Source organism: Ixodes scapularis, unplaced genomic scaffold, assembly GCF_016920785.2.
Source record: "Ixodes scapularis isolate PalLabHiFi unplaced genomic scaffold, ASM1692078v2 PGA_scaffold11__112_contigs__length_91849675, whole genome shotgun sequence".
Taxonomy (NCBI): Eukaryota; Metazoa; Arthropoda; class Arachnida; order Ixodida; family Ixodidae; genus Ixodes; species Ixodes scapularis.
The window spans coordinates 85,352,679-85,375,350 of NW_024609837.1; the positions used below are offsets into that span (position 1 = coordinate 85,352,679).

Genomic DNA, 22,672 nt, shown 5'->3' on the forward strand with positions numbered 1-22,672 from the left:
CTCTTGTTCCCCTTCTCCAGGGTTTATTATCGTCATCGTCATCGGCTAGGTGGCGCGGGTGGCGCGAGTCACCACAAGATTCAAAAGACATTTTAGCCATTCTCTTTAAAAAATACAGATAAAAATAAGCAATAAATTTAATATAAAGGAGAGGGGGGTCTGTTATGACAAATTCATACAAATTAAAAGAAAAGAGATGACAAAATGTTAGGCTAGGTGGCGCAAGCTGCCGCCCGTTACTCTGATTACCATCACTCTGATTACCATCAGAGCCGTATATGTAGAGAGTTTGGACCACGTTTGGACCACTGGGACCACTGGTTTGGACATTCGTTGGGAAGTATAGGAGACAAATGAGGAGGCGCCATTGGCCGAAAGCGGGCTGGGCGTGTTCCAGGGCGTCTTCAGAAATTCGAATGTGACCAACCAGAAGCCGGAAATAATACCCTGGCGGTGGTCGCGAGAAACAAACCTGATAAGTGCATCAGAGTAACTCTCGGTGACTGAAAATATGGTACACGTGATGTTTCGATCACGCTCATCCAAAATGATGGTAGAAAAGTGCGACTAGCGGAACGATCGGCATAATTTGTACGCCAAGCACCGAGGGCCGGGAATCTGCCGTCCGAGCGGTCACACTCTTTCTGAGCAAAACAGAGTTGAGCGGCGCATTCGTTTCTTACATCTTTCTGCATGATCATGATCGAAACATCACGTACACCCTATTTTCAACCACCAAAGAGTTACTAAGCTTCACTCTTGCGCGCTTATTAAAACCATATACGAACATATACCTTTGATCAGAACTGTTTCTCGCTACCACCGCTAGGGGATTCTTTTCGGCTTCTTGTTGGTCAAGAGAGTATGCCAAGCCCTCTTTCCGAGCCCTGGTTCTGCCCGCGCCTCCCATTGACCAAACTCTCTCGATACACGGCTCTGATTTATCCATCCATCCAACCTAAAAATATTTTACAAATACCAATGATAAACATAATAATTGTGAATTTTAAAATAACTGATAATTTCAGCCGAAAAAACGCTACACGAACGGACCCCTCCTTGAACGGACCCGTCTTCAAAATAACGTCCCACATACCGGAAGTGACATTTTGTTGTCACAGGTGTCAAAATAGCCACTTCCTCTCGTAAACAGCTGCCGATCAGAGAAGCAGTCGCCGAAGCTTGCGCCCTTGCGCCTTGAGCACTTCAAATGTCTTCTGTAGAATCGCTGCAGCGCGAGTTGACGGTGTGCCGAAACGAGATATCAAACTTGCGGTAAGTGCGTCGCGATTTTGTTCCTAAGAACAATTTTGTGACATTTGCAATGGTCTCACCCGTAAACTTGCATTCAATGCAGGAAAACTCTCCGCGCCATGAACGTTCAATTCAAAACTCAGTGCGCCGACATCAGGAAAGCTCTTCAGCCTACGGAGCAAGCCGAACCAACTCCTCCCGAACCTGAGAAGCGTGGTAAAGTTTACTACAGCCCGTTTCACGCTGTCACCAGCCAGAGCCGCCATGATGGTGGACCAAGCTGAGCACCAAGCGACCAGGGGCTTTTCGCGTTATGCCAGCTTGGTACAGTACAGCTTGTCCTAGAAAAGGATTAGCTTTCTTTTCACCGCAAAAGTAAACGACGCATCGCCGAACGCTCAGTTTGGTGCCCAAATGTAGCACTAGCAGTGCGGACTAGGTGCCGAAGTTCGAGAACTAACCACTATTTAAAAGTAAGCGATTTTCGGAAAATTTCAACGACAAAATGAGGACCGTTCCCGAAAGCCTGCACCATTCATCTCTATGTATCCGTGGGGTTCGTCGGCTGCCCTTTACTCATTTAAAATTTCCGAAAATCACTCAATAACATTTGAGTCGTTGAATGGCAAGCTCGGAATCTTTGGCGTCTGGTTTTGAACCGCTAGCGTTACATTTGAACCCTGACTGAGCATTCAGCGATGCCTAGTTTATTTTTGTGGTGAATAAAACGTTGTACACCACCCCGTATTCGCAACTTTCACCCCCTATGCGGAGCGTAAGTTTGTCTGCTTCTCCTGCAGGGGTTGCGATGATATGTCAGACTGCCAAGATCTTATTCACTGATCAAAAAAAAATAGTGGGTAGACGTCGAGGCATCTTGCATTGAGGTCTTCCCACTATCCTTTCAATGAAAGCCAATCGGGACTCGGCATCATTCTGACGTCGCTGCAACTCGTGCGCAAGAAGCAGACGACTTGCTCCCCGCATAAGGGGCGTGCTAGTTCCTATCAAAGTGGCTGTTATCCGGATGATCGTCGTAGTACAGCAGTACGAGGTTGGGCCTGCAACGTGTATGTAACTATAGTTTTGTGAAATACGAGCGACATAAGAGCTGTACCTGATACTTCCACGTCAGAAGTGGTAAGCAAGCACCTTCATTTGGCAGACGATCATCCAGCAGCTAAGGAGAGCAATTCTCACACAGCAGTACCACCATTGCTGAAAGTTGCGAATAAATCGTGGCAGTTCAATATTGAAGATTGCTCAGCAAGGAGTACACAGTGCCCAGATGAACCATCCCGCACAAGATTTTTCTAGCGTCGATGTCACCAGAGGCATCACTAGGGTCAGTGGCACCCGGGGCGGTGGCCCGCCATGACACCTCCCCCCCTCCCTTTCACTGCCCATCCACCCAATGAGCGCTGTACCCGAGGCGGTCTACTCCCCCCGCCGCACCCCTTAGTGACGCCACTGGATGTCACATCAGCAACCATTGTGGTGGTCTTGCTGCTGAGCTTTACACACGTGCCAGGTTACAGCCGTCATTGCTGACCTTCTCTTGTCTTACCGAGATACCGAGCCACTGAAACAGGCATTGACGAGCCTTCATAAAGGCCAAAGCTGAGGAGAAGGACACAGTATAATCTAAAATGGCAATAACCTGGCCTGCAATGGTAATGATGAGGTGAAGTAAACTAGTAAAAAGAAGTCTAAAACTGAAGGTCGGTTATGGCAGTGCCTATGCACAGCTGCTGTAAAGCATCTATACATGCACCACCGAATTTGTTTTTCTTGGCAAGAGCAAGTAGCAATGACCGCCAGCATGGTGCAGTGGCGTCGCATGCAAACCATGTTTTTTATTATTAATTTTGTTTATTACATTAATAATAACACATAATAATGATTATTATTATTATTATTATTATTATTTGTAATAATGAGTAGGGTCAGTAGGGTTCCGTGTTTTCCGAGTTTATTTTTTGCCAAACGTTTGGGGCGAATCAATTTGTGTATTTTAAAGGATACCCTATTCTCCAAAGCTTGAAATTAATTTTGCCATGCTTCCAAGTTTCCAAAATTAGATTATTTAAACAGGCTTTTCTCTGATCCCTTGTTTAGTTGCATCGGAGAAGGGGGGTGTTGTATGGAAGCTTTTGCACCTAACCTAGACTTCAAAATGAAATAAATAATATCCGGGCATAAACATACCCAACATGCATAAGAACTCACCAGTATCAATTATATTTCTTCATCTGGGCTTGGCATTGGCATCTTCACCATTGACAATACTAACTGTCCTATGACTTCACTTGCAAACAAGTGTTGCTTTGATAGACTGCTATCACTGATCTCTTAATTGATTGAGGAAATTATCTCAGACTTGAAGCATCTAGAAACCATGGAATGGATAGATTGTATTGGTGGCCAAGTCAACCCTAGTCAAGTACCTCGGATAACTCCAAGAGAACGGAAAAGAAATGGAAGTAGGGTGTCAGGCTGTCAGCAGAAACCTTAAGTGGACCAGATGGCGTACCAATGAGACTAGCTAAACTTCTAGGCAAAACAACTAAATTTAAGCCCCGACAAGTGTGGAAAGAATTGTTGAGGGGAAGGTACCCTCAGGGGCGGATTTAGAGGGAGGGTCTGGATGTCCTGACCCCCCTCTTGATTTCTGCATGTGTAAAATAGGGCGTGAAACGAGGGAGAGGGGGAGGGGGTTCCTATACATATGATATGCTGACCAACACCTGCCCCCCCCCCCCCCCCTCAGGAAATTCCTGCATCCGCCCCTGGGCACCCTAGACTTGGCAACAAAGAAGGATAGGGTTACTGTTCAAAGGTAAAGGCATCTGCTCATCGAATTCTACCGCCCCATAAAGGTAACTTCTGTCCTATACAGACTAGCTATGCAGGTGGCAAAGGGCAGAGTAGAAGAATGGACAGGAACAGAAGAAATGTTGGGAGAGTTCCAGTATAACGTTTGTAAAGGTGGAAGACCAGAAGGTGATTTGTATGCTGTCACACAGCGTATCGAAATAGCGCAGGCAAGTGAATGATTGTTATGGATGGCATTTTTAGACATACAAGGAGTGTATGACAATGTAAATCGAGAAATTCTGTGTACACAGCTAAAAGATTCAGGTTTATGTATGGAATTCGTGAGGTCTCTTACAAAAGAGTATACTTTAACATGGGAGCCTGAAACCACAGTGCCAGCAGCAAATGTAACTCGTTGCCACTCCTGTCAAAGTTCTAATCAGGACTGACAGTATGTCAAATAAAATAATAGCCCCCTGTCACCTTTACTTTTCACAATATATTTGAGAGGAATGGAGATACAGATGAAATGTGCACGATATGTAAAAAGGAAAGGGAGGAACATGTGATCCTAAACTGTAAAGAGCTTAGTACCCCCCTCCCAGAAGAGGTCCGTAGCGTTTCGTCATGGACATCTTTTCATGAACAGATGTTTCATTGACACTGTGACATTTCGTGGACGCATGCTCCTGCAACATTTTGTCGACAAGGTGTATTTTAATAAGTGTGTATTCAAATCTGAAAGCTGCTAAAGGCTGGCATGTGATTCACTGAAGCATGTTTACTTAAGCCTCGGTGCCCCTTTCTCTCTTCCCCCATAAAACCAGGCACAACGCAAAAAGTTTGTTGCAAAAACAGCAGGGTTGTGTTCGACAAAGCGTAACAAGGTGTGTCGGTGAAACAAACGCAAGAAGCTTTTTGATGAAACAAACTGTCGATAAAATGTCGCATGTCTATGAAATTACCTGTTGAAGAAGTGCTGGATGAACAGATTGACATTGCGAAGGGGCAACAGACGTACCTGGGGTCCTGGATTTCGCCAAGAGAAGATGGAAGGGTGCATTTTAGTTAGAAGTTCGTGTTTTTGGAGTTTCTTTCTCGTGAAATTCGGAGGGTGTTTTTTTTTTTTTTTAGTTTAATTTTTGCCAAAAATTTGGAGTTTATCGTAAACTATTTTTGTTAGATTCTCTTTTCTCTTTTTAAACCGGAGAGGATGGACGAAGTACGGAATTTATTTTTGCTATTTTTCCGAATTTTCAAAAGTGAACATAAAAATATATATTAACCGGCAGGTGGAATAAACCTACCCCAGATTTATAAGAATGCATGTGTACCATATAACATTGGCGCCCTTGCCATTAGTAATACTGACTGTCCCACGACAAAACTTGAAAAGGACGCTTTAAAATAACTGAACTTGATGTTGTCGTTGGAAAGCTGTTCTTTTCATCCTATGCTAGTGCTTGTTCCCGCGGCTGCATGAAGAGGGGAGGTGAGACGGAAGCCTCAGCTGTCCCTCTTGTGAAATCACGGTTATCAACCCTAGCTTCTTTTTAAATAAAAACAAAGCATGTTAATAAGTTTCTCTCTTGTATAGTTGAAACGTGGCATGTTCTGTGCTTCGTCCTATTTGTTCATTCTTTTGTGTCTAAAAAATTTACTTTGCTCTAAGAAGTTCAATCTAGAAACCAAAAGAGTGCATGGTTTGTGCCGTGACCCAGAATCACAATGACCCATTGTCCTGAACGAATTCTGACTGGATAAACAATGAACCAATTCTTGGGTCAGTACTAGGAGATTTTGAAAGAATCTGGGGAGGCCTCTCCTGATGACCGCTGAACCTGTACTCTGGCCAAACTTGTTTGAAGAAAACTGCTTTCTTTGATTTTTTATTTTTTTTGCCATATTATGATTTCCAAATTCTGAGCTTTTCGGATAGAATCGAATTGAAGAAAATTTTAGGATTTGTTAGAAGACACGGAACCCTAATTATTAGTAGAGTACAACAAAGAGGAGGTTAGTGGGGGTGGAAATTAATTGAAAGAATAACCACAGGACAACCACTTTCTTGTCCTCTGTGTTTTATTCTTTCAATTTTATGTATTCATGTTCAACCCGCTAGCCTTCGTCAGTCCAGAAAATTGAATGAAGTAGTACTTTTAAGACAATGAACCAACTGGCCCAAATAACCACCTTGCTGCAGAACAGGTGGGACAGAGGAGACTTAAGACTCCCTCCCACGTGGCTCCGGCCCAGTCTCAATATCACAATCCCGTCTCCCAGTGGGTTTGGTGTTGGGGGTAACGCCGACATGGCTTGAACAGGGGAAAATTAGCGCCTCCCTCGCCGTGGGTGCGCGTTTTTGTATTAGAGAATCTCTAGCTTTCAGGCTAGGTGGCAGAAGTCACCGCCCGTTCTGAAGGGCACAGTCGTTAATATCCATCCACCTATGCCGGCCACCATGTTGAAGGAAACCTACGCAGCGTCAGCACCGCGTCCGTCGCTCTCGCCGCATGCCTTTGCGAAAACACGCGTTGTTTCCGCGATGCCGACGTACTGCTGCGTACCCCTCTGCAAGCAGAGTGGCTATTTGGACACGTCCGGTGCTAAGGTACGTACTCGTAGATATTTTCGTTGTCTGACGACAAACCGCGGAGACGATTGATAGCGCGGCCAACAAGTGCGAAAGCCAGCGTTGCCCCTGGGCTTTCGGCCGCTTGCGTTCGCTATTCTTAAGTTTGCAGTTTTCATAGCCCGAGTTGCTAGTTTCAGCTCCGTAGAAGGCCGCAAAGTATGACTGACGGATGCTGTACAGTGAGCTTCGTGAGCACGTAGCTTCGCTGCGCGCCAGGTTTCAAAGATGCGCATGTCAGCGATTTAGTACACACGAAAGCCCCGTGCTTTTGAACGCGCCTCTTGTGCGCACTTTAGTGCGCACAAGCCCGCGCAACCCGCTCCCGCTTGTAACGATCGGCTTCGCAAAGTATGTACGATCTCTATGCTTCGCAAGAAGACATGGTGCTAGGGGAGTCTTCTTTTCGCAAATATGTTTCATCATAGCTTGCGTTATTTTTTCATGTTCTAAGTGCATTGCACATATATATATATATATATATAAAAAATAAAAATAAAACAGAACATAGCAGGAGTGCAGGAGAACTCTTTTTTTTTAAATACTGTAAACAGCTTATTTTTCGCGGGCTCAATATTTCGCGATTTTTGAATTGTTCGCGGGACGATCGCGAATCGGAGGCGATTAGCGAAATTCGCGAAAATTAAGTCGTTTACAGTATTTAAAAAAAAGAGTTCTCCTGCACTCCTGCAATGTTCTATTTTTTTTTTTTTTTTTTTGCAAAAAACTGTTTTTTGGGGCGTCGCTTTCGCGTTAAAAACTTGGGTGTGCTACTTTGCAAAAAAAATCATGATGGCAAGCGACGTCACAATTTGAAGAACCGTGCTCACAAACATATGGCTCATATTTATTCTGGGTCGCCGCGATGTCTTCAAATGTGAATTTGTCTAACTTCGCGACCATATTCAGTCCTTATTTTTTTTATACACAAATTATGAAGACATGGCTATCAGTTCCAGGAGATAGCCTGCCACACGACATTCGAAACAGTAATGTTTCGGTGACTCTAACGTCACATAAAAAAAACGATGCAGTGTGAACCACCTTTCTAGCCTTAGCTATTTCTATGAAATTTACGGGGCATATTTGTAGCTCTGAAAGAGGGTGCCATGCAAGTTTCAAGTATATAAATTAGTCCTTCGAAGCGTTATATAAAACTACATAAAATCAACACTCAGGAAAATTGTCGTTTAGAAGCAGTAATGATAGTGGCCAGTTCAAGTCAAAGGTACAGCAACTTTTCATAACAAGTGCATTAAAATGCAGGAAGGCAGTTAACAGTTGCAATCCTTACAAAATTTCAGTATAGAAACCCCACAAACTGGCTCTGCTCATTGACTCATTATCATGGATAGTGTTCCTGACCTTAGCTTTGATGGCAAAAGTTAAAAATGAATGTTTAAAACTTTTCGCTTTTTAAACTTTCCGATAGCATACATTGTTAAAAATGTGTTCTTAAAAAAATATTTTAGGTAGTTTTTTTTTTTTTTTTTCAAATGTAACTTACATGAGCATACTTGCACAATGTTGATCCAACATTAATGTAGGTCTTGCGCAAAATCTATGATGGCTGTGTGCTAGCAAGGGCTCATGCGGGTCTATGTATTTGAGCACGACACACGCTGGTAAACATACTTCCCGCTAAATGCAAACATCTAATTGGCTTCTTTTCTTCTTTTTATTTATGTGAGATAATTAAGCGTGTTAAAGTGCCCCAGCTCTGAGCACATGGAGCGAAAGCTCGCACTGCAGAACCCTGCTCGTTTCGGTCTAGACTAGCATCACATCGGCTTGCGGTTGTGCATCACTACAGCGTGATGCGCGCTGAAGACCCCAGGCTAGCAGTAGAACTGCACTGGCTAAATTTTTCATCTACAGCGGAGAAGCCAGGCGCCCACTGGGGCCGACTAAGGGCCAACTCTCGCAGACAGCACAGCACTGACTTGAGCACTAATGCAATGCTGTATCACTAATACACCACGAAGTCAGTGCTACATCAGAACGGTCAGCACTATTCCCAGCACTGACTAATAGCGCCGAGGTAGCGCTGCGCTGTACATTTGAACTGGCCTTAAGTTCCCGCTGTCTAAACATACAACACAATGTTGCCAACATTCTTTTGTTTTGTTCTTGTGCAAGGGATTTATTTGTATATTTTAACAAAATTTGATCTGCATTTGCAGGTATCGTTTCATAGGTTCCCACGAAACGAAGACACCCGCAAGAGATGGATAGTCGCCATAAAGCGCGACGAAGGGCCGTCCTTCCAGGTGTCAATGGCCACCAAAGTGTGCTCGAAGCACTTTGTGACCGAAGATTTTGTTCCCAACGTGGCCAGTGGACAGAGGATGCTGCGCGACGATGCCGTGCCGTCTGTATTTAGCTTCAAGAAGCCAAAGCGCGTCCGCACTGCACCACGAGCAAGGTTGCCACCGCCTGTGCCACGGCCCGCGCCTTTGCCGCCACAGCCGGCTCTTTCGCCGCAGCACGTTCCTTTGTTCCCGTCCACTCCCACGGCACATCACCTCGTGGGAAGCGGTCAGAAGCTCCTTTTCTTATTCCATTCCACCATTGGGGGTGATTGGTGGTTGAGTGGGCTAGCGCACACCAGCTCGGAGCACGTGGAGCAAAAGCTCACGCTGCAGAACCCAGGGATCCTCTGTTCAATCCCCACCCTGCCAGTTTCAATCTGGATGAGCATCGTACTGGCGTGCGGTCGTGTGCCACTACTGCATAGTTCACGTTAAAGACCCCAGGCTAGCAGTTGTACTGCACTGGCTACATTTCTCATCTACAGCTGGGAGACTCGTTGCCCGTTGAGGCAGACCAAGTTCTAGGCTGTATAAACATACACATCCCAATTTTTTTCATTCCACCATTTTACCATGCGACTGCGTGGGGTCGCATGGTGAAAGGCGCGTCGAATGGCAAAAGGATAATAATTTGTATCATGCAATGCAATCCATTTATAACAATATTGAAAAATCCGTACACTCAGTCGTCATAACTGATCATTGTTGTGTCTGGACTAAAAACTGAGCGTTTCTAGTCTAAAAACTCTAGAAACCGATCGTTATAAACAGTACATCGTTACATGTGGTATCGTTGTAAGTGGATTGCACTGTACTTCGTTTTACCTGAAGTCCAGACGCATCCGACGCTACAAGCTGATAGGACCAATCAGACGGCGTTAAAAGTGTACCGTCAAGGTGTCCGTCACGTTTCTGTATGTATTCTATCGTTGCTGAACCAATCAAAACAGAAAAGGCCCGGTGACTTGCACTTTTGATGCTGCTCGACCGGTCCCGTAAGCTTGTAGCTTCGGATGTGTCTGAACTTAAGCTGAAACGAAGTGTAGCTTGATTGTGCTGACCAAGACTGGGGATCGCTGAATGTGGAGCTGAAACGCTAGACTTCGGAGCGTTTGGCGGTGGTTTGCGGGGCCGCGGTAGAAGTGGGCTCCCCGTCTCTCTGCCGTCGCCTCTGCTGCTTCCTACGCTGGCGGTATGCTGGCATACGCTTGGCGGTAGTCTGCCCTCGTGCCGTGGCGATGCCTCGAATCGAGCGGAGCCAGTTCTGAGCTTATATGGGGAGTAGCTCGTTTTGCTTTACATGGCTCTGGCATGATGTGTGACGTAGATTGGCGTCGAAAGAGGCAATCTGTGATGTCGGGCGACATAAATTTATTTTATAAGACAACTGTTAGCTGCCCTGCTTAGCTTGGACAATATTCTCCGTCAATATTCTTGTTTTTGAGTTTTACAATGACCCCCCTTGGGGCTGCGAAATTTTTTTAACCTACGTGTAACGGTCGAGCATGACAATTTTTTCATAGAAAATGACGCGTGTGATGCGACCACCTGCTCTTCAGCAGGTCGCAAGCAGGTTAGCTTTTAGTCAAGCAGCATCACCGTGACGTCACGTCTCAGCCATACAGCTGATGATCAGTCTTGCCATCTCTCTCTGGCAAATACTTCAGGTTTTGCCGTAGACGCTTGCAACCAAAATTTGAGCCATAATATCAATAAAACTACTCAAAATACGAAAAAAAAATTTATATACCTGGTCATTTAGCGAAACTGACTGAGTTGAAAACCGTAGTTATCCAAAATTTGAAAATATTGACCGGAGTTTTTAGCTACTAAGCACATTTTCTAAAAGAGTGCAAGAAACTGAGCTTAAAGCAGGAAATTTCCCCCGAAATTTTAAAATAACTCTTAATCGTAGAAATATGATATAATCAAAACCGAAACTAACCTTACAGCATTACTGGTCTGCCATCTTTTGACATGCGCAGCTTGAGCCTGTTTCGCCAAGCGTCAAAGGCAGTTGGAAGGCCGTTGCGATCGTCCGCGGGAAATAATGGACTACAATTTACCGAGCTTGTCTTAGTCAAGCAATGACCAACAAATATTTCAAGAATTTCAGCACGAGATTTCGGGCGATCCACCGGCATCGACCCCCGAGGGGACTGCCCATGGGGGCTGCATTCGCATTCCGTCTACATGTGGGCCCAGATGTCGCTTCAAAGCAGAAAGGCGCGGAAGGTTTCATTTACAAGCAAGGTGTAAACTGTTTTCTGGCATCACGCGAACGCTAGGAGCCAGCGTTCCGGTCGGTCTGCTCGAACCAACTTACGTCGCAGACACCTCTCGGTCGGACTCCACAATGCGATGGGGGGTGGAGGGAATGGGTGATTGGCACCCTACAGCCGATCGCCCATTCCCTCCACCATCTATCACGTGCTGCAAACAGCCTAAACCAGACGAGATTCCCAAAACCGCAGACACTCACTATTGCTACAACACAGAATGCACTGGAGTAGGGTGCGTCGTCTGCTCTCGGATACAACTTTGACGTCGCGAGTGGCCCAGCTCGTTGTTGCCAGTAGAGCGGGAGTGAGTGTTATGGAGGTGTTAAGCTTCAAAATTAATTTTCTCAGAAGAATATGAATATTTTTATTAAATATTTTGTAGGCATGCTCTTGGGTGGATATTTAGTACATGGTGAAAATTTTATAAAAAATCGCTGACCATGAATATTTTGCTTTAAGACACGCAAAGTTTATAAGTCCTCGTAAAAAAACTGAGGGTTCGTAGCTTCCAGTGGCATTGAAACAAATCCATTCGTCACTCAAAAACACTAATTCTATGGTTGAAACTGGAAAGCCAAATGCTAGTTGTTTTTGTTGGGACCCAGAAGTACAATGACCCACTGTCCTGAATCTCGAGCTAACCTCGATGAGATAAACGGTAATCCCCCTTTTGCCACTAGTTTGAAATGTGAAAGGAAACTACCCCTCCACAGGACTAAACTCGGGAGCACTGACTCTATGCTAAAACCAAGCGTGTTTGTAAAACACCCACTTTTTTTTTTTTTTTAATGCAGATTGAGTGAATTGTAATTGTAATTTATTTGCACGAGGGATAGGTGCCTATACACGGCAGCGTGCCAGGCTCTTACACATATGCACCGGTTACCAAACACCTGCGCCGGGAGCTCTGCCGGCCATCAATAGCCACTGTGAAAGAAAAGAAAGAACAAAGGAAAAAAAAAAAAAAAGAAGAAGAAGCAGGAGGGAGGACTTCGAGAAGGCTTCACCAGCAACCAAAACTTCAAAAGCAACAAAGAAAAAAAAAAAAAAAGCTACAAAAAAAGGGGCGTGGCGACACAAATACAGCGTCACCTGCCTAGAAGGCTGAGGCGAGCGAACACCCATTTGGTTTGATCAATAAATCACAATCAAGATGACCTCTCTCTCTCTCTCTCTCTTTTGCTATTGTAACTTCAAGGACTAATGAGCTTTTTGTTTGTTTTTTCTTGATAACCAGATTTGTTGGATTTATCTGAAAATGCAGAACCCTAAATATGAACAACCGGCCGGCTTAGCCAAATCGGCCACTCATCCTTGGCAAGCATATGCTGAAACAGTTTCACCAATTTGCATTGTCATTTAATGAATACTGGTGAATACCAGCTCTATAATACCGCGTGTGGCCAGTTTAGAGCTGAAAAGGTTGAAGTAATAACCTATCCTTATAATGCAGAGATTTAAGTGTTATCACTAGGGCTGTGTGAATAGTGGTTCTAATCGAACAGCACCGCTGCATTCGTAACCTTCACAGTGCAGGTGAAAGCCACGAGAACGTCTCTTTTAACAGCATTGAGGCTAGGGAGGACATTGTGCTGTTTGATTCAAACCAACATTTGGATACTAAGAAAAGGGAAAAATGCAAAATCTTTTTAAATCTGTTTTCTTTACCAATTTTTTTTTAATTTTTTGTGCGATTTTTTTTTTTTAGGCATACATTTTTCGTTGTGAATTTACTGCCTGCTAGCCCCCTCATTTAATGCCCTTGCAAAAGGGCCTTTAAGGAAGCAATAAATGAAATTAAATATTTGCACACCCTCAGTAATCGTGCATGGTTCACTTCAGCTCACAACACAGTTTATTGAAGCGGCACTATCGGAATAATATAGATGTAAAAGTAACCTGTTGCAGAGTAAAGGCTGATTCACAAATTTTAGTTTAGCCGCCTCGGTGGCTCCGAGGCGAGAGCGCAGGCCTATGGATCCCCATGTGGCGGGTTCGAATCCCGGCCGAGGTGCCCGCAATCTGACGGAGGCTTGTTGCGGAGAAGGCGCCGTGGTAACCGAGCTTTCGGTTGCGCGTCAAAAGACCCCCAGGTGGTCGAAATTAATCCTCAGTCCTCCGCTGGGGCGTGCCAGATGCCCGTCGTTGGTTTGGCACGTAAAATCCCCAAATTTGACTTGATTTTGACAGATTTGAGTTTGGGCGTGGCTGACCGTACTGCTACTGCTCATAGCTGCTTACGACGAGGTAACACACTGCTGCCATCTATTGAACAGCCCTGGTCCACTTTACGGTTTTTCCAGGATTTGAAGGCTTTGCAGTATTTGCAAGATTAAGACAAGATTTTGCAGTATTAGTGAGATCAAATATGTGCACTATCCATGGGACATGGTAAGATTGCTTCAATCCCAAGGTGAAAGAAAGCAAATATGTGCCAACCAGAAGTGGGTGAGGCTACCCAATGGACGGCACGGGTATGCTATCTCGTTGTAAGGAGTTGCAAATTGATGACCCTTATGGTATGAAGACTGGATCATGGACTTGCTCCTTCACTGTGTAAGGTAAAACGACTCTAGTCAAGCTATCTTTGTTTTTCTTCTCTTAATAAACATGTTCTACTAGTACTAGCAGTCACAAGCAGCTTCCTAAAAAAATGTGCAACATTGTTGTGGTTTTCTTTTCTCCACAGAGGCTGGCAAAGAAAACGGCGCCTTCGTCTTCGCTCCGATCGGCCGTATCCGGACGGCCTTTCCTTCCAAGAACGCCACTCCGCGCCAAGCGTGCATCTGCTCCCAAAGCAGTGCCACTCTATCTATCGACAAGGAGGTGTTCAACCGCCCACAACACTGCCTGGACGGGCTGGAGGAGTTCTCACACGTTTGGTTAGCCTCTTCATTCTGTAGTAGGCGCTGACGTGCCAGTGCGGCTTGCATGCAAAACATCCTTTTCCAGCATCTTCTCGTTCCCCCTAAAAAGATGACCTGGGTCACGGTTATAAGCTACTTTTTAGGCGGCACTGCGAATGCAATGATGCGATCAACCAGATAAAGTCCCAAGTAGTGTATGCTGACAGCATCTCCACCAACCAGATAGCACAACTAAGAAAAAAAGAAGAAAAAAAAAAAAAAAAAAAAAAAGTGCATTTACACTGGCACCCAGTCGCACGTGCTTTCCGCTCAGCGCACCTGCTCCGACCTCGACGGATGCTGGCTCGAACACCGCACTAGAGATCTTTTCACTTTAATGCGTTCGCAAAACCGTTTTGCCACCGTTCAGGCACGAAACTAGGGTTGGACGAAAAAGCTGCATTTAAACAACACGCGTAGCGCAAGTGCGAAGTTCTACCATGACGTGACACACTCGGGTAACGACTTTACGGACTGGGCCTGGGGACCAGGGCCCACGACAGGCTACCACTAGCCCATTGTCAAAGAGTCATCTGGTGGTGCCGCCTGCAACCGAGGTAAAGAGAGGACTTGTCTTGCAGCTGCGACGCGCATGGGCTCCACACCCATGAGTGTCTTGCACCGTGGTCTGAGGCAACACCTCGGGGATAACAAGGCCGTAGTGCCAGTACGGTGACTGGAAAGCCTCTTCAGCTGGTGCGTTCTCCATCCTACTCTGCCCATATGTCAAAAGTGGCAAAAGATGACGTTGCAGAAGCGGACGCATTACATTGTCAGATGGTAAAGTCCTAGCGATTGGTGCCAGAAATCTCAACAAAAAGTGAGGGTGCCGCAGCATGGCGACTTCGGACTGTTTCCGTGGATGGAGAGCGACCCATATCAGGACAGGCATGTGCCACATTCACCACCGCTGCCATGACATTGCCAGGATCCCAGTTGGCGAGATGACACTTCCATGACGTGTCATAGAAGTGTCATGTGTCGACGTGTCATAGAAGGACTCCAGCTCTTACTGATGAAAGACGAGTCCCAGCCAAACTTTTCAGAACTACAGGTGTTCACCAGGAATTTTCATCAGTCCCCAGAGGAAGATTTGTCTCGTGCACAAGTGGCCGGCAGTCAATTTATCGATTGTCCAAGGTCAGGTGTTTCGCACTCCCAGAACCATTTGGGGTCATCATTCAACAGCTAGGGTCATCATTCAAAACTCTTTACAAAACCCTAATGTCTTACTGCAGCTGAGGGTCTCATCACTGTTTTTTTTTTTTTGTAAATTTCAGCCAGTTTCACCCCTTTTCCTAAAAGCTTAATTGCAACACACTGTTGCAACACACAACACACGGAAGATTCTTTTAACTTCACACCAGGAAGTCTGTTACAGGTTAAGAACAGCACTACAAGCCTCTCCCACAAAGCTCTCTGCCACTCACTATGACTGGTTGTTTTGTCCTCTCCAACGTTTGCTTTGCTAAAGTGAAAAGGGACTTTCTTTGAAGAACACTAACACCCCCTCAAAATTCTTTTTAAATTTTTCGCCAGTCGATTTAATATGGCGTCAGAAGATTATCCAATCAATATGTCGCTACAGCACACAGATATTTTTGATAAGTAAAAAAAAATGTGACTGCTCAAAACCAGAAACAAAACTGGATTGGGGAGGAAGAAGAAATGTGGAGGAGGAGAGTTTTTCCGGTTGTGCGAAGCTATGAAAACGGTGCACGTTGCACATTGCAGCTCGCGCTGCAGAATTCAGGGTTCAATCCCCAGCCCCGGCCCGTTTCGATCTGGATGAGCATCGTACCGGCGTGCGGTTTTGTATCCCTACTGCGTGGTGCAGATTTAAGACCCTAGGCTAACAGTCTCGCTGCACTGGCTAAATTGCTAATCTACAGTGGGTAACAATGTCGTCGTGTTCTGGCATACTTAACTCGTCCTGTATAAACAACAAACAAGTAATTAATTTTTTTTTTTTTTTTTTGCACAAAAAACGCAAAAATTAAGCAAGCGTCAAGCACTCCAGTTCTGAAGCACAGGTCTCGCGCCCGTCGTTAGCCGCCATTTCTTAGTCTCCTTCGTCCAGCCGTCCAACCCGCAACTCCTGCAATACCACACAACGTTGAGAATTACACAGAGAATGCACCGAGTGCTTCTAAATCTCTGTGCAACTTTTTTTTTTCACTTAATGTAGTTGGCTTAATGTAGTTGGCTTGTGGCTTAGAAGCCACAAGAGATGGGTATTATATTTTTCTATTTTTAATATTGAGTGTGTCGCTTCGGTGACCCACGACGGATTATGTTTGGTGTGTGTGTATAAACCATAGAGAACGGCACATGACTTTGGAGAAGAGGATGAGCTCAGACCGGCCAGTTCTCGATCGCCGGTCTTTGAGCGTAAAGAAAACTAATTTGGAGCCTTGTTCTGGGTGGTTGGGCTTTCATATATCATGCACAAATAAATACCTTGGCGAGCATAAATACCCTATCAATGACCCTTTAAACGAGTGCTAAACTACTTTCTGCGATAGTCTCTTTATGATCATAACTCTATCTATGGGCTCTAAGCATACTAAAAGAATCTGAACATTACATTGGTCGATTTGTCTGTTAAAATCGGCATCAGATTGATTATCTCTGAGCAATCACAGACACCAGGTGGCGCCATCGGACAAGAAGGGCTTCTCTGCTTTTCCCAACGTTACTAAAACACTCAGTTGGGAAAACTGCCATAGAGACTTATCTGAAAGAGTGGCCCCGATCTTTCCTCGAGAACCGAGCTAATGACGAACACAACGCCGCCAATCCTCCCGCAGCGGCCACTCGAGGAACTGCACGTGACTTCTATTTTGGCTTTAATCGGCCATTTTGGAGCTGAAACAGATGCAGCGGAAGAGGTTACAGGGGTGCCACCCCCTCTCCCAAGCGGACGCGCTGCGTCTTACTACCCAAGTTAAAATACACCTAGGTCGGGACGCGCTACCTGAAAGCACCGCTGAGGCATGGTTGTATAAAAACAATATTAATTGTGCCGCAAAATGCATTTCATACAAAAAGAGTCTTTTCCGTTTGTTTTTATGCAAAAACATGCTTTCTGAAAGCTCAAGGTGACCACAGTACAGACCAATGATGAAGAGTGGCGCTGTTGTCGTATTTAGCTCGGTCTCGGTGGACGCCAGCGGCCCAAGTTTCGACGGCGACTTTCCCAACTGAGTGTTCTAGTAACGTTGGCTTCCCCTCATTCGATGCCGCCATTTGGTGTCTGCAATAGTTTTGGGACAATTTATCCTTAATACTGATTTTAATAAAGAATTCGGTCACACGCGAACATAATGTTTGGTTTTCTAAAAATGCTTAGAGCCCATAAATTGACTTGTGACCGTGAATAGACTATCGCAGAAAGTTGTTTTAGCGCCCCTTTAAGGCTGGCTCACGCACTCGCATTGGGTTACCCCCGGGCGCATTGTGCGGTGTTGTGCAGCCTGACGACGAGGGAACACTAAAGACAGAGCTGGCCCTAGGGGTGGGCGACCTGGGGCACCATCAAAAGGGGTGCGACACTGCATCCCCTCCCTTTTCTTAAATTTTTTTTTTAACATTTTGAATGATTCGAACACGGCGCTCGATGCGCCTAGCAGACAAGGGTGTATAAAAAAAAGGGGGGTGGGGGGCACGGTTAGAGTTTGCCCAGGGTGCTTGATGGTGTAGGGCCAGCCCGGACTAGAGAGCCTGTATTACATAGTTTCGGACTGCTCAATTTGAGTCACATGGTTTGTGGGCCGTGTGGGCAATACGGGTGTGCGGCGAGGTGCCGAAAGCATTGACCATCTGCAAACGTCTCTGCCTTTCCACCCGCCATGCAAAAACGCGGCACACGCGCACTTGTGACCAATTTCTGTAGGAGGCTATCACCATTGAATGCGGAGCGCAAGTTCATCTGCTTCTTTTGCCGGGGTTATGGTGACGTCAGAACGCCGAGATCCGATTGGCTCCAACTGAAGGATAGTGTATAGACATCAAGGCTGCTTGCTTTGAGGTCTACCCACTATCCTTGAATAGGAGCCAGTCAAAGCTTGGCGTTTTGACGTCGCCACAACCGCCGCAAAAGAAGCCGACAAACTTGTGCTCCGCATTGCAAACGCTGACTACGGTTTGATATCTAGGCTGTCTAGGGAACACGCCAGCACGTCGGCGCCATCTATAATGTAGCTCTACTAGCATTATTCGCTAGTACTTATGCAGTATTATGCAGTATTCGCAAAATCAAATTAATATTTGTGAGAAACGGTTGGTCGTAACATCGTCAGAAAGTTTTTTCAAGCCCACGGTGAAAGAATGACGTGCACAAAAAACTAGGAAACAGATCGCAAGTTGCTCAACAGATGGTGCCAGCGCGCGCTCCCGTCGTGAGCAATCAACGAGGCTGGCCAAAGGTCCCTTGCAGGCTAAAGGCTTGTGTCTCTAGTAGTGATGGGCTGAACTTTTGCCGAATCAAAAGTTCGGTGCCGAATCTTGGGATTCGGCAAAGCCGAACTTTTGCTGAACTTTCCTAAAGATTCGGCAAAAATACATTGTTACCAGACTGGTTGATATTTAGTTTTTTTCTGGTGAAAAAAAGGTTTTATGTTTCTCTTTTTCTTAACTTAAATGCAACATGTTTACTAAATAAGGTGATATTTTGCAAGATCATTTTATCGGTGCGTTTTTGTGTGTTTACTGGCAATTTTAGTGATTCCTTGCGGAAGTGGCGTGACGACGACGTTTGGTAGAAGTGAGCGTGGCGCAGTCACGAATCACGCTATGAGAGTTTTGGTTTTGAAACATCATCAGCGCAAGCCTACATGTGTGTGTACATTGCTAAAATGAAGGCAATAACGCTACGTTCTTGCTTACTCTGGGAGTCACTGTTTTGTGCGCGAAAACGAATGCAACGGTTACTGAGCCTTCACCAGAAGAGAGGAGTCAAATTTGGGGGTTTTACGTGCCAAACCAACGATGGGCATCTGGCACGCCCCAGCGGAGGACTGAGGATTAATTTGGACCACCTGGGGGTCTTTTGACGTGCAACCAAGAGCCACACGGTGCATCCTCCGCAATAAGCCTCCGTCATACTGCGGGCACCTCGGTCGGGATTCGAACCCGCCACATGGGGATCCGTAGGGTGCTCTCGCTTCGGAGCCACCCAGGCGGCTACCGGAAGAGAGAATAATAATATTGTAAATATGTATGTTCTTTGATCTGAGTCACTTGACGTCAGCTTTGCATGAAAGTGTACGTCCCATATTCGCAACGCCTGGTTTTTAACCTTTAAAATGCCTTTAAAACACTTTGCTTTAAAACTGTGCTTTAACACTGTGCTTTAAAACACAAACGTTTCGGAAGATGGGGAGAGTGAATGTCGGATGCGCAACGTCGAGCATTAAAGTTCTGTGTTTAGTTTTCTGCAGATACATGAAAATCGCAAAATAACGCTAATTGAAAAAGCAATATTGTTTTGTTTTCAAACACACTACTCCTGAGCCGAAAACAGAATTCTTATAATTGCGAGGAGTGCTTTAATGTAATTGTCGGCCAATGTCTCAGAATCCTCAGAATGCACTGCATCATTTGTCACTTGCGCAGTGGACTGCGTAAATTACTGGTCGATTTTGAGGCAGAAAATATTGAAGAGAACCACATTCGCTCACAAACGCAGAGTTACCATGTTGCCTTCCCCACACCGCACTGTAACCACTGGTTGTACCAACAACCAACGATGATGACTGCACGGCGTCCATTTGCAATCCAAGGCTCCGTCACGTTCTCGCGTGTGCGCAGACATTTTCCAAATTTTTGCCGAATCTTTGCTGAACTTTGCTGCAAAAGTTTGGCATTTGCCGAACTTTGCCGAATCTGAAGTTCGGCAGATTCGGTACATCACTAGTCCCTAGCGACCAAAGCTCCTCCCTGCCGTTCTCGCCTCGTCGGCGACCATATAACGTATCGTGCTCGCACTCAATCATACCCCCGCGACACACACTGCCCCAGTTTGGCTCGTACCGACCGGAACCAACCTACACTTTGCTGACCGATTACCGACGCCGGTTGCACGCCGGTCTTCTATGCAGGTTGCTGTCGGTGCTGGACCGGAACAACAAGACGGAGTCGGGCACGTTTGCTTACAAGAGCAAGGTTCGTCCGCCGCGGCTCGACGGCCGCTCTGTCGGTGTCTTTGGAACGCGATCGCCCCACCGGCCGTGCCCAATCGGTCTCAGCCTGGTTCGGCTGGACGCGGTCAAAGGCAAGTTGCAAAATGACAATGAGCTTTCTTGGATGCGTAGCCTTTACTGCAGTTTTGGAGATTTTGTGTTCACGGCTCATTGGCACGAGACCGACGGCTTTATGCGCCAAATCGTGTCGACAAACAAACTGTAGTGTCCCTAGCGGACGCCATCAGCGCCACGCGCATGCAATGCATTGTGGGTAGAAAGCGCACCATATCCTATCAACAAACAATCGGAATGCGATGTTGTCGGCGTGAGCCTCCAGTCTCCTTTCCACGTTGGAATGTAGATTCGTCTTCTATCAACGTCCGACTACTTTTAATGGCCTCGGCGAAATTATTGAGGCTCGTTACAACCCCACTCTTCGCGCCTTTAATGCAACGTACAGCAATCGATTGTGCATGGACGCCGCAGAATGGACGTGTTGAGGTTCTGCCCGCTATTTTCGATTGTAACGTCTCATTAGACATTGCGGCCGAAAATGGAGGACTGGTATTTCTTTAGTGGGACGAATTGTGATCACGGCTGAAATATTAGATCAAAGTGAAGCCGTGTACTCCACTGAAACCATTTTTAAAGATGCAACCAGCTGTTCTTTAGCGGGCGGAAAGCGGGCGGAAACACTGGCGCAGCACCCTTGTGATGTCACGTCACAGGAGAGCTGCGGTTGATTGGTTGTACTGCGCAACGCAGCACCACAATAACGTCACGTTGCTGCCGTACGGCTGATGATCAGTGTTGCCTTCCCTCTAGCAGATAGTTTCAATTTTGCCCGAAAGCAAACTTTCAGCCATGATATTTATAAATGTTCACACAATATCGAGAAAAAAAAAAAAATATTGCCGGAGTTGACATTCCAACTGAAAACAGTTGTAATCCCAAATGAAAAAAAATATTGAGTTTACAAGAGTGAAAACTGCGCTAAAAAGAAAAACGAGACAAAGAGGCATTGTTTTGACACTTTTTCGTCTACATAACGGGGTGTCCACATGAACGAGACATGACCGTGCCACTTTTGCAGACGGCACCCTGCACATCTCCGGCGTGGACCTAGTAGACGGAACTCCGATCCTCGACATCAAGCCGTACATCCCCGAATACGACGCGCCGAACCAAATGGCACGAGACGGCAAGACATCGCCGCCTGATGGTGTCATGACGACGACCAGATGTGCCTCTTGGATCTCTGGCGAGTCGTCTTCCCCGTCCTCGTTGGGCGGTCTTCGTGTCGACTTCACGCCTTCCGCGCTGGGCGACCTTGCCCGCTTCCACGGACGCGACGAGTGCCAGGAGGCAGAGTGTCCATTGTGCCTGCACCACCTGGCAGACGGCACGCAGGCGCGGCAAGCGCTGACAGCACTCCTGTCCGCGGACCCGCGTTCGCTCCACCGGAAAAACAACTGTTCGGACCGTCTCTACTACTGTGTGGTGGATGTGCTTCACGTGACCGCTTGGTTCGACGTCGGGCGCGTGGAGGTGCTCAAGGTGGCGCCTTTGGCGCTCATGGACGCGGTATCCAATCTGGCAGACACGAGCGGCAGCTCGTACTCTTAATTACAATCTACAGAAATTCACAACAAAAAGGATCACGACAGAGAGAAAGTTTCAATATCTTCCTATACTCCATTCACCATTAAACTGAGCGCGAGCTTTCTGCACTTGCTAACACCAAGTGTGAATGCACAGGTACGTGCAACCAAAGCACTGTGGAAGCCAGCGAGCTCGCGCTGAAGTCAGAGCTGCTAGTCTCAGCTTTAGGGTGAACTGAGTATAGGCTTTCACGTGGTACGAAACGAAACTGCCAAATTCTTTCAATTGTTGTTTGAGCTTTTTTCACTGCTTCATCTGTGTTGGCTGACGTGCCAGAATGTGATGGGTGCTTCAAAGCACCTCCACTAAACAATCGCCCACCCATTCAGCGTGTGTCAAATCTTTGAACACGAGTGCTACATTGGCTCCTCAACATGTAGCATGGTTCATGAAAATAGCGTTCATAGACCAGACATTTAAATGGCGGGTCGGTTGCCATGGGTGTTGTCTCGCCGCATCTAGGAGCATGTGGAACGAGAGCTCGCACTGCTGAACCCAGGGAGGATCCTAGGATCGATCCCCGCCAATATCCGTTTTGATTTCTATAAGCATTGTCCTGGTGCGCATCCGTGCATTCGCTACTGTGTGATGCACGTTAAGACCAGGCTAACAGCGGTAGTGT

General features: G+C 46.1%; 1 protein-coding gene across 2 annotated transcripts; it reads left to right on the top strand.

Moving 5' to 3' along the window:
* Positions 1–915: 915 nt before the first annotated feature.
* On the top strand, positions 916–22,245 carry LOC8041734 (tRNA (adenine(37)-N6)-methyltransferase). 2 transcript variants are annotated; one of them, XM_029984996.3, is made up of 5 exons: positions 916–1,275; positions 1,358–1,470; positions 13,987–14,179; positions 20,305–20,477; positions 21,482–22,245. In XM_029984996.3, the coding sequence occupies exons 1-5, from the start codon at positions 1,211–1,213 to the stop codon at positions 22,012–22,014; spliced, it is 1,077 nt and encodes a 358-aa protein (XP_029840856.2). In that variant the 5' UTR covers positions 916–1,210; the 3' UTR covers positions 22,015–22,245. The 2 variants fall into 2 exon arrangements, with proteins under 2 accessions (XP_029840856.2, XP_029840855.2); XM_029984995.3 differs by lacking the exons at positions 916–1,275; positions 1,358–1,470 and adding exons at positions 6,291–6,682; positions 8,887–9,241.
* The last annotated feature ends 427 nt before the right edge of the window (positions 22,246–22,672 follow it).

Excerpts from the sequence above, each read along its gene's own strand:
- LOC8041734 (XM_029984995.3), top strand. The coding sequence starts at position 6,521 with ATGCCGGCCACCATGTTGAAGGAAACCTACGCAGCGTCAGCACCGCGT. Across the intron at positions 6,683-8,886 it reads TGGACACGTCCGGTGCTAAG|GTATCGTTTCATAGGTTCCC; the intron begins GTACGTACTCGT and ends CTGCATTTGCAG. Across the intron at positions 9,242-13,986 it reads ACATCACCTCGTGGGAAGCG|AGGCTGGCAAAGAAAACGGC; the intron begins GTCAGAAGCTCC and ends TTTTCTCCACAG.